The 14,632-nt window shown below is 41.4% G+C and overlaps 1 protein-coding gene across 1 annotated transcript in view; it reads left to right on the plus strand.

Moving 5' to 3' along the window:
- appl2 (adaptor protein, phosphotyrosine interacting with PH domain and leucine zipper 2) overlaps positions 1-14,632 on the plus strand; it is a 159,445-nt gene that overhangs the window by 11,566 nt on the left and 133,247 nt on the right. The window contains exon 2 of the mRNA XM_043713267.2: positions 13,394-13,492. Within this exon, the coding sequence (XP_043569202.2) occupies positions 13,394-13,492 (99 nt within the window). The remainder of the gene's footprint in view (positions 1-13,393; positions 13,493-14,632) is intronic.

Genomic DNA, 14,632 nt, shown 5'->3' on the forward strand with positions numbered 1-14,632 from the left:
CCCAGCGAGAGTTACCCATAGGAAGCTTAACTTCCTCAGCAATTCCAACAAAGATCTGAACATATCAGGACTTCATCACATCTTCCTGGCATTTATAGAGTCAAGAGATGTACAACATGGAAACAGACCTTTTGGTCCAACTCATCCATGCCGACCAGATATCCCACCCCAATCTAGTCCCACCTGCTAGCACTTGGCCCATGTACCTCCAAACCCTTCCTATTCATATACCCATCCAGATGCCTTTTAAATGTTGCAATTGTACTAGCCTCCACCACTTCCTCTGACAGCTCATTCTACACACACACCATCCTCTGTGAAAAATTTGCCCCTTAGGTCTCTTTTATATCTTTCTCCTCTTAACCTAAACCTCTGGCTCTGGACTTCCCGACCCCAGGGAAAAGACCTTGTCTATTTATCCTATCCATGCCCCTTATGATTTTATAAACCTCTATAAGGTCACCCCTCAGTCTCCGACACTCCAGGGAAAAAACCCCAGCCTATTCAGCCTCTCCCTATAGCTCAAATCCTCCAACCCTGGCAACATCCTTGTAAATCTTTTCTGAACCCTCTTCAAGTTTCACAACATTCTTCTGATAGGAAGGAGACCAGAATTGCATGCAGTATTCATAAAGTGGCCTAACCAATGTCCTGTACAGCCTCAACATGACCTCCCAATTCATGTACTCAATACTCTGACCAATAAAGGAAAGCATACCAAGCACCTTCTTCACTATCATATCCACCTGCGATTCTACTTTCAAGGAGCTATGAACCTGCACTCCAAGGTCTCTTTGTTCAGCAACACACCCTACGAGCTTACCATTAAGTGTATAAGTCCGGCCCTACTTTGCTTTTCCAAAATACAGCACCTCACATTTATCTAGATTAAACTCCATCTGCCACTCCTCAGCGCATTGGCCCATCTCATCAAGATCCTGTTGTAATCTGAGGTAACCTTCTTTGCTGTCCACTACGCCTCCAATTTTGGTGTCATCTGCAAACATACTAACCATACCTCAAAATCAATTATATAAATGACGAAAAGTAGAGGACCCAGCATCGATCCTTGTGGCACTCCACTGGTCACAGGCCTCCAGTCTGAAAAACAACCCTCCACCTCCACCCTCTGCCTTCTACCTTTTCAGCCATCTCCGTATCAAAATGGCTAGTTCTCCCTGTATTCCATGAGATCTAATCTTGCTAATCAGTCTCCCAAGGGGAACCTTTCAAACGCCTTAGTGAAGTCCATATAGATCACGTCTACCGCTCTGCCCTCATCAATCCTCTTTGTTACTATTTCAAAAAACTCAATCAAGTTTCTGAGACATGATTTCCCATGCACAAAGCTATGTTGAGTATCCCTAATCAGTCCTTGCCTTTCCAAATACATGAAATCCTGTCCCTCAGGATTCCCTCCAACAACTTGTCTACCACTGACGGCAGGCTCACTGGCCTATAGTTCCCTGGCTTGTCCTTATTCACCCTTCTTAAACAGTGGTACCACATTAGCCAACCTCCAGTCTTCCAGCACCTCACCTGTGACTATTGATGATACAAATATCTCAGCAAGGGTCCCAGCAATCAATTCCCCAGCTACTGACGGATTTCGAGGGTACACCTGATCAGGTCCTGGGAATTTGTCCAGTTTTATGTCCAACACTTCATCCTCTGTAATATTGACATTTTTGAAGATGTCACCATCTATTTCCCCACATTCTATATCTTCCATGTCCTTTTCCACAGTAAACACTGATGCAAAGTACTCATTTAATATCTCCCCCATCTTCTGCGACTCCACACAAAGGCCACCTTGCTGATCTTTGAGGGGCCCTATTCTCTCCCTAGATCCTTTTGTCCTTAATGTATTTGTAAAACCCCTTTGGATTCTCCTTAACTCTAATTGCCAAAGCTATTTCATGTCCCCTTTTTGCCCTCCTGATTTCCCGCTTAAGTGTACTCCTACTGCTTTTATACTCTTTGCAGGTTCACTGGATCTCTCCTGTCGAGACCTGACATACGATTCCTTCTTTATCTTGAGCAAACCCTCAATTTATTTAGTCATCCAGCATTCCCTCCATCTACTAGTCTTTCCTTTCACCCTAACAGGAGTATACTGTCTCTGGACTCTTGTTATCTCATTTCTGAAGGTTTCCCATTTGCCAGCCATTCCTTTACCCGCGAACATGTGTCCCCAATCAGCTTTTGAAAGTTCTTGCCTGATACCGTCAAAATTAGCCTTCCTCCAATTTAAAACTTCAACTTGTAGATCTAGCCCATCCTTTTCCATCACTATTTTAAAACTAATAGAATTATGGCCGCTGACCCCAAAGTGCTCCCCCACTGACACCTCAGTCACCTGTCCTGTCTTATTTCCCAAGAGTAAGTCAAGTTTTGCACCTTCTCTAGTAGGTACAGCCACATACTGAATCAGAAAATGTTCTTGTATACACTTAACAAATTCCTCTCCATCTAACCCTTAACACTATGGCAGTCCCAGTCTATGTTTGGAAAGTTAAAATCCCCTACATAACCACCCTATTATTCTTACAGATAACTGAGATCTCCTTTCAAATGTATTTCTCAATTTCCCTCTGACTATTAGGGCGTCTATAATACAATCCCAATAAGGTGATCAGTCCTTTCTTCTTTCTCCGTTCCACCCAAATAACTTCCCCAGATGTATTTCTGGGAATATCCTCTCTCAGTACAGCTGTAATGTTATCCCTTATCAAAAACGCTACTCCCCCTCCTCTTTTGCCTCCCATTCTGTCCTTCCTGTGGTATTCGTATCCTGGAACATTAACCTGTCAGCCCTGTCAATCCCTGACCCACGTTTCTGCAATTGCTATAATATCCCAGTCCCATGTTCCTGATCATGCCCTGATTTCACCTGCCTTCCCTGTTAGGCCTCTTGCATTGAAATAAATGCTGTTTAATTTATCAGACCTACCTTGTTCTCTGCTTTGTCCCTGCCTGCCCTGACTATTTGTCTTGCTTCTTTTCTCAACTGTGCCAGTTTCAGATTGATCTCTTTCCTCGCTATCTCCCTGGGTCCCACCTTCCCCCAACGTTACTAGTTTAAATCCTCCTGAGCAGCTCTAGCAAATTTCCCTACCAGTATATTAGTCCCCTTCCAATTCAGGTGTGATTGTCCTCCTTGTACAGGTCACTTCTATCCCAGAAGAGATTCCAATGATCCAAAAATGTGAATTCTTCTCCCCCTGCACCAGCTTCTCAGCCACACATTCATCTGCTCTGTCCTTCTATTGCTACCCTGACTAGCTCGTGGCACCGGGAGTATTCCAGATATTACTAATCTCGAGGACCTCCTTTTTAAATTCCTGCCTTAATCTATATATTCTCCCTTCAGAATCTCATCCTTTTCCCTTCCCATATCATTGATTCCAATGTGTACAATGACCTCCTGCTGGGCCCTTTCCCCCCTTGACAATTGCACACTCTCTGAGACATCCTTGATCCTCACACCAGGGAGGCAACACACCATTCTGACTTTTCACTGCTGGCCACAGAAATGTCTGTCTGTGCTGCAGACTAGAGACTGCCCTAACACAATTGATCTCTTGGAACCTGACATACCTCTCGTTGCATTAGAACCAGTCTCAATACCAGAAACTTGGTTGTTCGTGTTACATTCCCCTGAGACTCCATAAACTCTACATTTTCCAAAACAGCATACTTGTTTGAAATGGGGATAGCCACGGAAGACTCCTGCACTAGCTGCCTACCTCTCTTACATTTCCTGGAGTTAACCCATCTATGTGACTGTACCTGAGACTTTACCCCCTTCATATAACTGGCATCCATCACATCCCCTTGTTCTTGTAAATTCCTCATTGCCTCTAACTGCTTGTCCAACCGATCCATTTGATTTTATAGGATCTACAATCAACGGCATTTATTGCAGATGTAATCCTCAGTAACGCATAACCTCTACCTAAACTCTCACATCCGACAAGAAGAACGTATCACTCTACTAAAGCCATTTTTGCTTTTTCCAATCTACAGACCTGGAAAATAGCACTGTCTTATTCCTCAACAAAACACTGCTCCAGGCTAACTTAATACTTATATTAAATATGGCTTATATATTTTTTAAGTTTAATAAAGGGACATATCTTAATAAAACATATAATCAGGAAAGAATCCACGCTACTCACTACTGCAGACTTACAGCAAGGCCACACTTAAAACTATTCAACTTATGTGTTTCTGTGCTGTGATCTCTCCCAAACAGGTTCCTCTAAGAACAGATATGATCATCTCCGTCCTTTTAAGCTGACTTTCCTGTCTAAGTGCCAATTCTGAAATTCAAGCTCCCTCTCTTTCTTCCTTTCCTCTCTCTCCTTTTCCCTCTCTTTTTCTTTCTTTTTTGTTCTGCTAAGTCAACTCATTGTTTTTCTCTTTGCTTTCAATCTTAATTCAAAAAGTTTCACTTCTTTTGCCCTTTCCTTGTCATTTGTCTCTAACTCAAGCTGCTTCATTTTCAATTGAATTTTAGACATCTGCAAAGATTCTGATGGAATTTCCAGCAAATTTAAATGCTGAACTATTGCTGTAATTATTTATCCTTTCCACACAGACTGAGGCAGCTCCAACTCCAGATTGTCTGCTAATTCCAGCCTTTTGTAAAACCCCCAGAAAACTCTTGGTAACTGAAAGCACTAGTGCTATCCCAAGCACCGTTCAAACCAACCCAAATCGACACCCAGAACAAAAGACAGTAACATCTACCATTTGCTGCCTTCGAGTCCAGCAACCCTAATCCTAAATTGGAAATATAGAACAAATTCCACAAAGACACCTGCCCCTCCCCCAGTCTATTATGGACTAGACCAAACCCCCTCAAAGCATTTCAAGGCAGTTCTAGTTTTTGAGCAGGTGTATATTCCAAGAGTGATGTAGATGGTCAAAACCCCTCGGTTTTAAACAAAACAATTTATTTACAGAGTACCGAATGCAACACAACAAAAGAGAACAGATAACAGAATAACTTAACTAATCCAAAAACCCAACAGATTATCCCAACTTAATGATGCTGTTCCAAATTCCTGTAACAATCCCCATAAACACCCCTTGGCAAAAAGGTAAAATCAAACACAGGGTCTTACAGAAGAGAGAGATGACAGCGATTCAGCATGGAACACCTTCTTCCATATAGCTGTTTCTTTGAACAGCAGCCTCAAAAAACTGACTGCTTGCTCAAACCACACCAAATCAAAGTAAAGCTAAGATGGGAGAACTGGCCACTTGCCTTTCATTGTACAAGTGTTTGTTTAAAATCCTAAAAGCTTCTCAACCCAGACATTTCAGAATCTATTGCAGTTGCGACCACTCTGGAAAAACAAATGTAAGGACAGCATAACATTGTTAAAGGAGCAGCATCATCACACTTACCACAGAGTTCTTGGGCACACCTGATCAGGTCCTGGGGATTTATCTACCTTTACGCATTTTAAGATATCCAGCACCACCACCTGTACAGTTTGGGCATTGTTCAAGACGTCACCATCTCTTTCCCCGCATTCTATATCTTCCATGTCCTTCTCCAAAATAAACACTTGTGCAAAATACTCGTTTAGTATCTTCCCCCATCTCTTGTGGTTCCACGTCTTTAGTCTTATGTCCTGTGACCAATGATCAAAGCCCACAAATTTGTCCATTGATATTTATAAGAGATACTGTGCACTTTTTATCATGTACTCTACTCTAATTAAACTGTTGCTCAGTGGTTAGCATTTCTGCATCACCGTGCCAGGGATGTGTGTTTGATTCCAGCCTTGGGTGACTGTGTGTGAAGTTTGCATGTTCTCCCTGTGTCTATGTGGGTTTCCGCTGGATTCTCTAACTTCTTCCCACAGCCCAAAGTAGTGCAGGTTATGTGGTTTGGTCATGCTAAATTGCCCCATAGTGGTCAGGAATGTGCAAGTTTGGTGTATTAGTCGTGGTAAAATACAATTTACAGGTGACCTTCATGGAGACTAGCTTTCAATTCCAGATTATTAATTAATTGATTTAACTGACCATGGGATTGGTTGACAAATTGGCACTGATGGATCAAAGTGTTGCTATGGAAAGTGCACGAGGGGACTATTGTGCTGCATGCTGTTAATTCATTAAAGGCGCATTATTTTTTGTAGCATAGAACAGTTCCTGTTTGCAAGTGTTTGCAGCTTTGAGTGTGCATAATTAAGCCACATTACGGGCCTGACTAATCTTAAATTGACAGTTCCTATCATAACAATCCTGAGCGTGCGAAGAATACAACATGGAATCTCATGGACCAGCATATTCCTCACTTTTTGAATCACCCTTAAGGAGACTAGTTTAATTCCAAAGCAACAGTAGTCCAATTAAACTATCAATGGTAACTTCAACATTGAATACTAATAGCACATAATAGCTGGCATACAAGTTCAGCAGATAATATGGATGGCCTTTATTTCAAAGGGAATGGAGCACGGTGACTTGGTGGTTAGCACTGCTGCCTCGCAGTGCCAAGGACCCAGATTCAATTCCAGCTTCGGGCAACTGTCTGTAAGGAGTTTCCTCCCACAGTCCAAAGATGTGCAGTTTAGGAACTGTCAATTTAAGATTAGTCAGATTTTGGCTAGTTCTATGGAAGTCTTATTTTTAAAAGTCCAGAAAGTTGTTTGGAACAGTGATCTACATGCATGTTTATCATAATACTTTTTGTATTGGTCTTATTTAAGTTTAAGGCACTAGTTTAGATCCAAGTTTCTCACCGAATTTGAAATGCCATCATATTATGAACATGGTTGCCTAGATGCTCATTTTGCTGTGAGATGAGCAGTTAATTCTGTCTCATCAGACATTACTAAATCCAGTATAGTTTGATCGTTGTTTGGTTCCAGAGTGTATTGTTTTAAGAAACATCATTCAAACTTCATGGAAGCAACAGGAGAATTTTCCCCCGAGTACTTCCAAAATAGCCAAGAAAGTTTAATCGCGCCAGTGAAAATGGGAGTCGGGTATGGCTCCTGAGCGCAGGGCCCGTCCGATCCATCCAGTTTTCTCTTCATTTGTTTTATTTTTCCTCTTCCCCTTTTCTTTCTCTTTCATTTTACTTATTGGGAAAAGTTTGATCACAGCGACAGTAACAGTCAGTAGTAGCAGGTGGGCCTAGCAGTACGGACTCAAGTAGACCCAACAGTGTGGACTCGTGGCAGTGGCATCAGAGCCCCTTTTTGGTTCCGATTGTTTCTGAGGAGGTGGTCCTAGTCCAGACACATGGCTGCAGCGGAGGCAAGTTTGTGTTCCCAGCAGCATCTGCGTCCAGCGCACATTCATGGAGGCAGCAGCAGAGACAGGTTTGGGTCTGGTATGAGGCCCAGTGGCATCAGTCGCAGCTGCATTGGTGAAGTGGACTAGAAGTGTACTCATGGTGATTGAATCGAGATTAGGCCAGTGCAGTAGCTGATAGCGTCTGTGTTGGTGAGGCCTATCAAGGGCTCATAGTGGCTCGGGTGTCAGAAGAGTGGCAAATTTCATTCCAGTGGCTGTGGTATGGTGAAAAGGATTTGTGCCTAGCCACCAGGCCTATGGCCCATGGCGGAGCACTTAACAAGAAGGACTATAAAATTGAATATGTTTTCTTTATTTTTTCATTTTTCTGCCTTTATATTCTATGTTTTGGTTTAGTTTTCTATACTTTAAGATGGCATTGGAGAGTGGTGATGGTGTACAACACTTTTTGTTGTATTTTGTAACAATGTATATGTGACAATAAATAAATCAAATGTATAGTTCCAAATGTGTAGCTCCAAAAACACTCAAAAAAAATGCAACATCATCCAGAACAAAGTAGCCAGCTTTACTGGCACCCCATTCATCACTTCGAACATTTTCTCTGTGCACCACCAATATGTGGTGCCAACAGTGACTACTACCTCCGTGATGCATTATGGTAACTCATCCTTTGGTGAGGGAATCTGAATTAGCCTTTAGGAAAGAAGCTAATCATTTGGCACTGAGGGGTGGAGGAATTACTTTACTCAAAGGGTTGTGAATCTGTGGAATTCTCTATCCCAGCGCACTGTGGATGTGTCATTGTTGTAGATGTTTGAATTTCTGGAGTTTTGGTGATTCAGATAGTTAAGAGATCTGTAAAGCAGGCAAGAAGATTGAGTTAAAGCCCAAGGTATGCTGTGATCAGCAACACATACAAACTCACCAAGACTCATTCAAAACTATCTTCCCAACCCATGAGCTCTGTCAACTAGAAACATGAAGGGGAACACCATCGCTTGAAATTTCTCTCCAAGCCCCACACTATCCTGAGTTGTAACTGTATCATCGTTTCTTCACAATCAGTGCAAAGACAAAATCTTGGAATTCGCTTCCTTCCTAACAGTACAATTTAAGTATCAACCCTTCATGGACTGCAGCGTTTCAAGAAGATGGCTTATCACCACCACCTCCAGGGCAATTAGGATGGACAGTAGTTGCTGGCTGAGCAAAGTGATGCCATGATGTATGATCACATTTCTAAAAAATCTTGTACAGTGACAGGACATTGCTGTAATAAAGGACCTCGTGCTACAACAGATCAGTGTCTATAATACAGGATTTTGTACCAATTATTAGTCAGTTTCTGTGCTACATGAACAAAAACAAAAGCTGCTGGAAAAACTCAGCAAGTCTGACTGCATCTGTGCAGAGAAATCAGAGTTAACATTTTGGGTCCAGTGACCCTTCCTCTGTGGTTCAAGACTCAGCATCATGATACGGTCGTGCGTGCAGTCCAAGATCTTTTCTTGTCAGAGCAGTGCCCATTATATAGTTGCTTGTGGGTAATAAAGTATAATTACTTTTGGATGCATTAACACTCGGATTCTCATGAAGAAATATTATAAGTAAGGCAGATGAGCTTACAGCCTGGATCAGTGCATGGGACTTTGATGTTGTGGCTGTTACAGAAACTTAGTTCCAGGGTTTCGTCGTTTTAGACAGGATCGAGAGGGAGAGCAAGGACTTAGAGGGTTCTTCCACTGAGGTAATATGGGTACGGTTCAAAAGTAAAGGTGCAATCACTCTGATAGGATTATACTGGAGGTTGCCAACAGCCACTGAGATATTGATGAACAAATATGTGGCATATTATGGAAAGATGCAATAAAAACAGGGTTATCATAGTGGGTAACTTTAACTTTCCCAATATTGACTGGGACTTCCTTAGAGCAAGAGATTTAGATGGGCAGGATTAGTTAGATGTATCCAAGAGGGTTTCTTGAACCACTATTTGGATAGTCCAACTAGAGGAGGGGCCATACTGGACCTTGTATTGGCTAATGAGCCTGGCCAGGTGACCTTTCAGTAGGAGAGCATTTTGGAAACAGTCATCACAACTCCTTAAGATAACTAGAAATAAATATAAGAGAGCACTTGCAGGAAGGTACTAAATTGGGGGAGGGCAAATTATCCATGTATTAGGCAGGAGCTAGGAAGAGTTAATTGAGAGCAGTTGTTATCGAGCAAGCCCATATTTGAGAGTTCAAGATTTGACATGTCTTTGTGAGACATTCGACCTACTACAGTAGTGTTGTCAGAGAACTTGCAGATACTGTTCATTTGGAATTTGGCAACACCGTCGTGGGTGTACTGGGAGTACAGTATTCTTAATTTCACCTACTTAAACAGTACAGTACAGTATACTTAAAAACCCCAAAAGCCTGACTCCCAATTTCAAATTCTGGTCTGATCTTAATAGTAACACAGTTCTCAAATTTCCAAAACACCACCTGATAAGGAATGGTCAGTCTGCATCACAAGGTTGAAAGTTTTTTGTTCTGATACATATAAAGCATTTTGGGATTGGTATTTAGTGGAGCACAAACTGTTTTTAGCAAAACAAATCCCACCAAAAAAATGGTACCTGCTGGAAGCATCATTCAGTTATAGGCATGTTTATTTAGATTTGAAAGTTTTCCTTCTGCAGCTTCTGCCTCCTTATGTGGTTTTGAAAAGTATCATTTTGCTGAAAGTGATCTGCATTCTCATGAATGTGTGACCAAAGAGCTAAATGCAAATTTAAATTATTTTTGGTAAGGTCCTGGGGAGTATTGCTGAATAAAGAGACCTTGGAATGCAGGTTCATAATTCCTTGAAATAGGTAGACAGGATAGTGAAGAAGGTGGTTGGTACACTTGCCTTTATTGGTCAGTGCATTGAGTATAGGTATTGGGAGGTCATGTTGCAGCTGTACAGGATATTGGTTAGGCCACTTTTGGAATACTGCATTCAGTTCAGGTGTTTTTGCTAAATGAAGAATGTTGCCAAGGTTAGAGGGTTTGAGCTATAGGGAGAAGCTGAATAGGTTGGGGTTATTTTCTCTGGAGTATCAGAAGCTGGAAGGAATCCTTCTAGAAGTTTATAAAATCATGAGGGGCATGCTAGGGTGGTGAAGTCCAAATCTAGATGACACAGGATTAAGGTGAGAGGGGAAAGGTTTAAAAGGGACTTAAGGGGCAACCTTTTCACACAAAGGGTAGTGGGTGTATGGAATGAGATGCTGGGGAGGTGGTAGAGGCGGTTATAATTAAACAACATTTTAAAAGGCATTTGGATGGGTACATGAATCGGAAGAAGAGTATAGAGGGATATGGGCTAAATGCTGGCAAATGGGACTACATTAATTTAGAATATCTGGTTGGCATGGATGCATTAGAGGTTTCCATGTTGTACCTCTCTCTGGCTCTATGACCTGCATATTCCAGTAAGGAGGAAGGATAAAGATGGCAAAATGTGAGAATGTGTTAGGATATAACAGGCAGGGAAAGAGTTAGGTTCTGAGGTTTGTGAAACAAGAGGTTCAGCTGAGCATGACTCAGATCAGATAAGGGCTGAAACTTTATTGCTGGAACAGCACAGCAGGTCAGGCAGCATCTAGGGAACAGAAGATTCGACGTTTCGGGCACATGCCCTTCAGATAAGAAATAACATTTAACAATGGGGTGCTGGAAGCAAACGTAATGGGTTAACAAAGTGGAAAGCATTCATTATGTAGAGCCATTTAACAAGATGAGGCAGTTTTCAGTATATAACGTCAGTTAACAAGGTGAAAAGTATCCATTGTATGAATCCAGTTAATAAGGTTAGGAACATTCATTGTATAACAGTAAAGGGCTTGGCCTCTGCTATTGATACTCGATTGTAATGATCGGCCAATTAATACGTATGTTGCCTTATCTGGATGCTCCACCTTGTAAAATGACTATATAGTTTATTGAGAAACTGCTATTCCAGAGAAGACCATGAACTCATGTCCCTGTGCTCGTAGGTGATGGTTCTCTCTCCCTCCAGGGCTCGGAATAAAGATGAAGAAGCCATACTATGTCTCTGTGAGAGTGCTGCTTCGACTGAGGGGGGGGGGGGGAAACAGGGTGACACTTGGATAGTGAGGGAGGTTGAGAATTTAGTCAAAAGAGGAAAAGAAGATTATGTAAGGTTTAGGAAGCTAAAATCAGACCGGGCCAGCGAGGCATATAAAGAAAGCAGGAAAGAATTCAAGCAGGGTATTAGAAGTGTAAGTAGGGGCCATGAAATGATCTTGGCAAGTAGCTTTAAAGAGAACTCCAAGGCATTCTATACATACATTTAAAAGCAAGAGGATAACTATGGAGAATGTAGGACCACTCAAGGATAAAGGAGGTATAGGATATCGGCGAGATCCTAAATGAGTACTTTGCATCAGTATTCACCCAGGTGAAGCATACCCAGGATAGTGAGATTAGTGTGGGCCATGCTAATATGCTAGGGCATTCTGAGATTAAGGAAGAAGTGGTTTTAGGACTCCAGAAGAACATTAAGGTGGCTAAGTCCCAGGGTTATTGAGAGAGGCAAGAGCGATTGCTGGGGCCTTGACCAAGATCTTTGTATTCTCCAGTGGCTAGCAAGAGGTCTGGGAGGACTGATGAATAGTTAAGGTTCCTCTGTTCAAGAAGGGAAATAAGGATAATCCAAGAAGCTGTAAACCAATGAAACTCTCATCAGTCGATGGAGAGCTATTGGAGAGAATTCTTAGGGATAGGATTTACACACATTTGGAAAGGCATGACCTACGTAGGCACAGCATGGCTTCGTGAAGGGCAGGTCATGTCTTACGAACTTGATTGAATATTTTGAGGTGGTGACGAAGGTGAACCATGAAGGTAGAGCAGAGCATGGTGTTTACATGGATTTTAGACAAGGTTACTCATGGTAGGCTCATCAAGAAGATAAGATGCGTGGGATCTACAATGATGGAATTCAGAATTGGCTTGTCTATAGAAGGTAGTAGTGGAAGGGTGTTTTTCTGGCTGGAGGTCCATGACTCGTGGTATTTCACAGGGATCTATGCCTGGACCTCTGCTGTTCATGATATGTATAAATGACTTGGATGAAAACGTGGATGGGTGGTTAGTAATTTTACAAACAATATAAAGATCTGTGGAATTGTGGATAGTGTAGAAGGTTGTCAAAGGATTGAGGAGGATTTGATCAGTTGCAGGTATGGGCAGAGAAATGGCAGATGGAGTTTAATCTGGGCAGGTGCTGCATTTTGGGAGCTCAAATGTTGAGGAAAAGTATAGAGTTAGCATTGATGGGACCTTAGGGTTCAAGTCCATTGCTCGCTGAAAGTGGCCATGCAAGTAGCTAGGGTAGTAAAGAAGGCATATGGCATGCTTGCTTTCATTGGTCGAGCTTTGAGTACAAGAGTCAGGATGTTACATTGCAGTTTTATAAGACTTTGGTTTGGCCACACTTAGACTATTGCATTGAATTCTGGTCAACACATTACAGGAAAGAGGTGGCTTTGGAGAGGGTGCAGAAGAGGTTTACCAGGATGGTGCATGGATTAGAGGGTATGAGCTATAAGGAGAGACCAGAAAGATTTGGGTTGTTTTCTCTTGAGCGGTGGACGCTGAGGGGAGACTTGATAGAAATCTATAAAACTTTGAGATGCATGGATAGGGTTGACAGTCATATTTTTTTGACAGTTGAAATGTCTAAAGTAGGGGGCATGCATTTCAGGTGAGGGAAAGTTCAAAGGGGATGTAAGGGGCAAGTTGTTTAGAGTGATAGGTGTATAGAGTGCACTGCATGGGGTGATGGAGAAGGCAGATACATTAGAGGCATTTAAGGGACTTTTAGATTAGCATATTAATATGCAAGGAATAGAGAGATATGAGGCAAGGTCAGGCAGAATGGATTAGTTTAATTTAGGCATCATGTTTTGCACAACATCACAGCCGAAGGACCTGTTCCTGTGTTGTACTATGCAATGCTCTGTTGTTTTCAAATATTGTAAAAGCTGTTAAATCCATAATTTATGCTCTTCAAGATATAAAATTCTGTTGTATTTCTTATTTAGACACGATCGTTGCTAAGTGTGTTTGAAGAAGATGCAGGCACACTAACAGAATATACAAACCAGTTGTTGCAGGCCATGCAGCGGGTGTATGGTGCTCAGGTAGGTGTTGCTTCATCTTTATCTTGTTGACGGATCCTGTTTTATAATGAATAAGCACTTTGCATCCGTAACTTAGAATTCCATATATATTTTTTTCATGGATCAACTTGATTACATTCTTCTTAATAAGGTGGAGATGCCATTGCTATGCATGACCTTTCTCTCCAAAAATAGGTTAACTGTTGTCAAGTACACAGGAAGTATGTGGGTTAAACTTTATCCAGCCACTCCCTTTAGCAGTACGTAACAGTGGGTCATATACTGCCAAAACCAACCTGAGCTAAATATACAATGAAGTTTGCAAATAAGTCTTTACACACTCCCAAAAATATTGGAAGATCCGGAAAAAAATACTTCATTTGACTTAGTATTCCTACAATTAATTGTAAAACAGAGTACATATTGGACTTGGATATAAATGTGAAAAGAAGAAATTCCGAGGTTGATGCAGAAAGGGTCTGCCCTAGTTTTGTTTTTCTTCTCTCACAATGATTTTGTTTTTGAGATAACAAGTTTACTTTTGTTTTACTCCGATGCATACCTCTGGACTTTGCTCTTTTTTTCCTCTTGAGGTAGCTCAAATTGTTGCTTAATGAATTGTGCTGTTTAAAATGTTTCAAGTGCTTCCTTTCTTATAATGATCCATCCCTAAGAGTTAATTTTCTAGATATTTTAAAATCCATATGTGCAACTTGCCCACTTGCTTCATCTTCGGTCTCTATCTGATTATTTTATTCCTCGTTCAGCAGCTTCATAGATGCAAAGTTCGCATTCCCCATCATCCAATTTTGGATTCCAATTTTGCCATGACAAAATGAGTTTGCTCTTTCATTATTCCTGTGTTTAAAACTTCTCAGTAAGACTGTATATTCCAATTGTGCCCTTTTGTCTATACCAGCAAACAAACTGCATTTTTCAAATCCAAATGAGAGGAGACCTTACTGAAACATTTAATATTCATAGTTAAAAATCTCACAACACCAGGTTATCGTCCAATAGGTTTAATTGAAAGCACTAGCTTTCAGAGTGCTGCTCCTTCATCAGGTGATTGTGGAGTACACGATTGTAGGACACAGAATTTATAGCAAAAGTTTACAGTGTGATGTAACTGGAAATTATACATTGAAAAAGACTTGATTG

This window comes from Chiloscyllium plagiosum, unplaced genomic scaffold (assembly GCF_037043375.1).
Source record: "Chiloscyllium plagiosum isolate Xiang-an unplaced genomic scaffold, Cpla_swu_hap1 HiC_scaffold_23, whole genome shotgun sequence".
Classification (NCBI taxonomy): Eukaryota; Metazoa; Chordata; class Chondrichthyes; order Orectolobiformes; family Hemiscylliidae; genus Chiloscyllium; species Chiloscyllium plagiosum.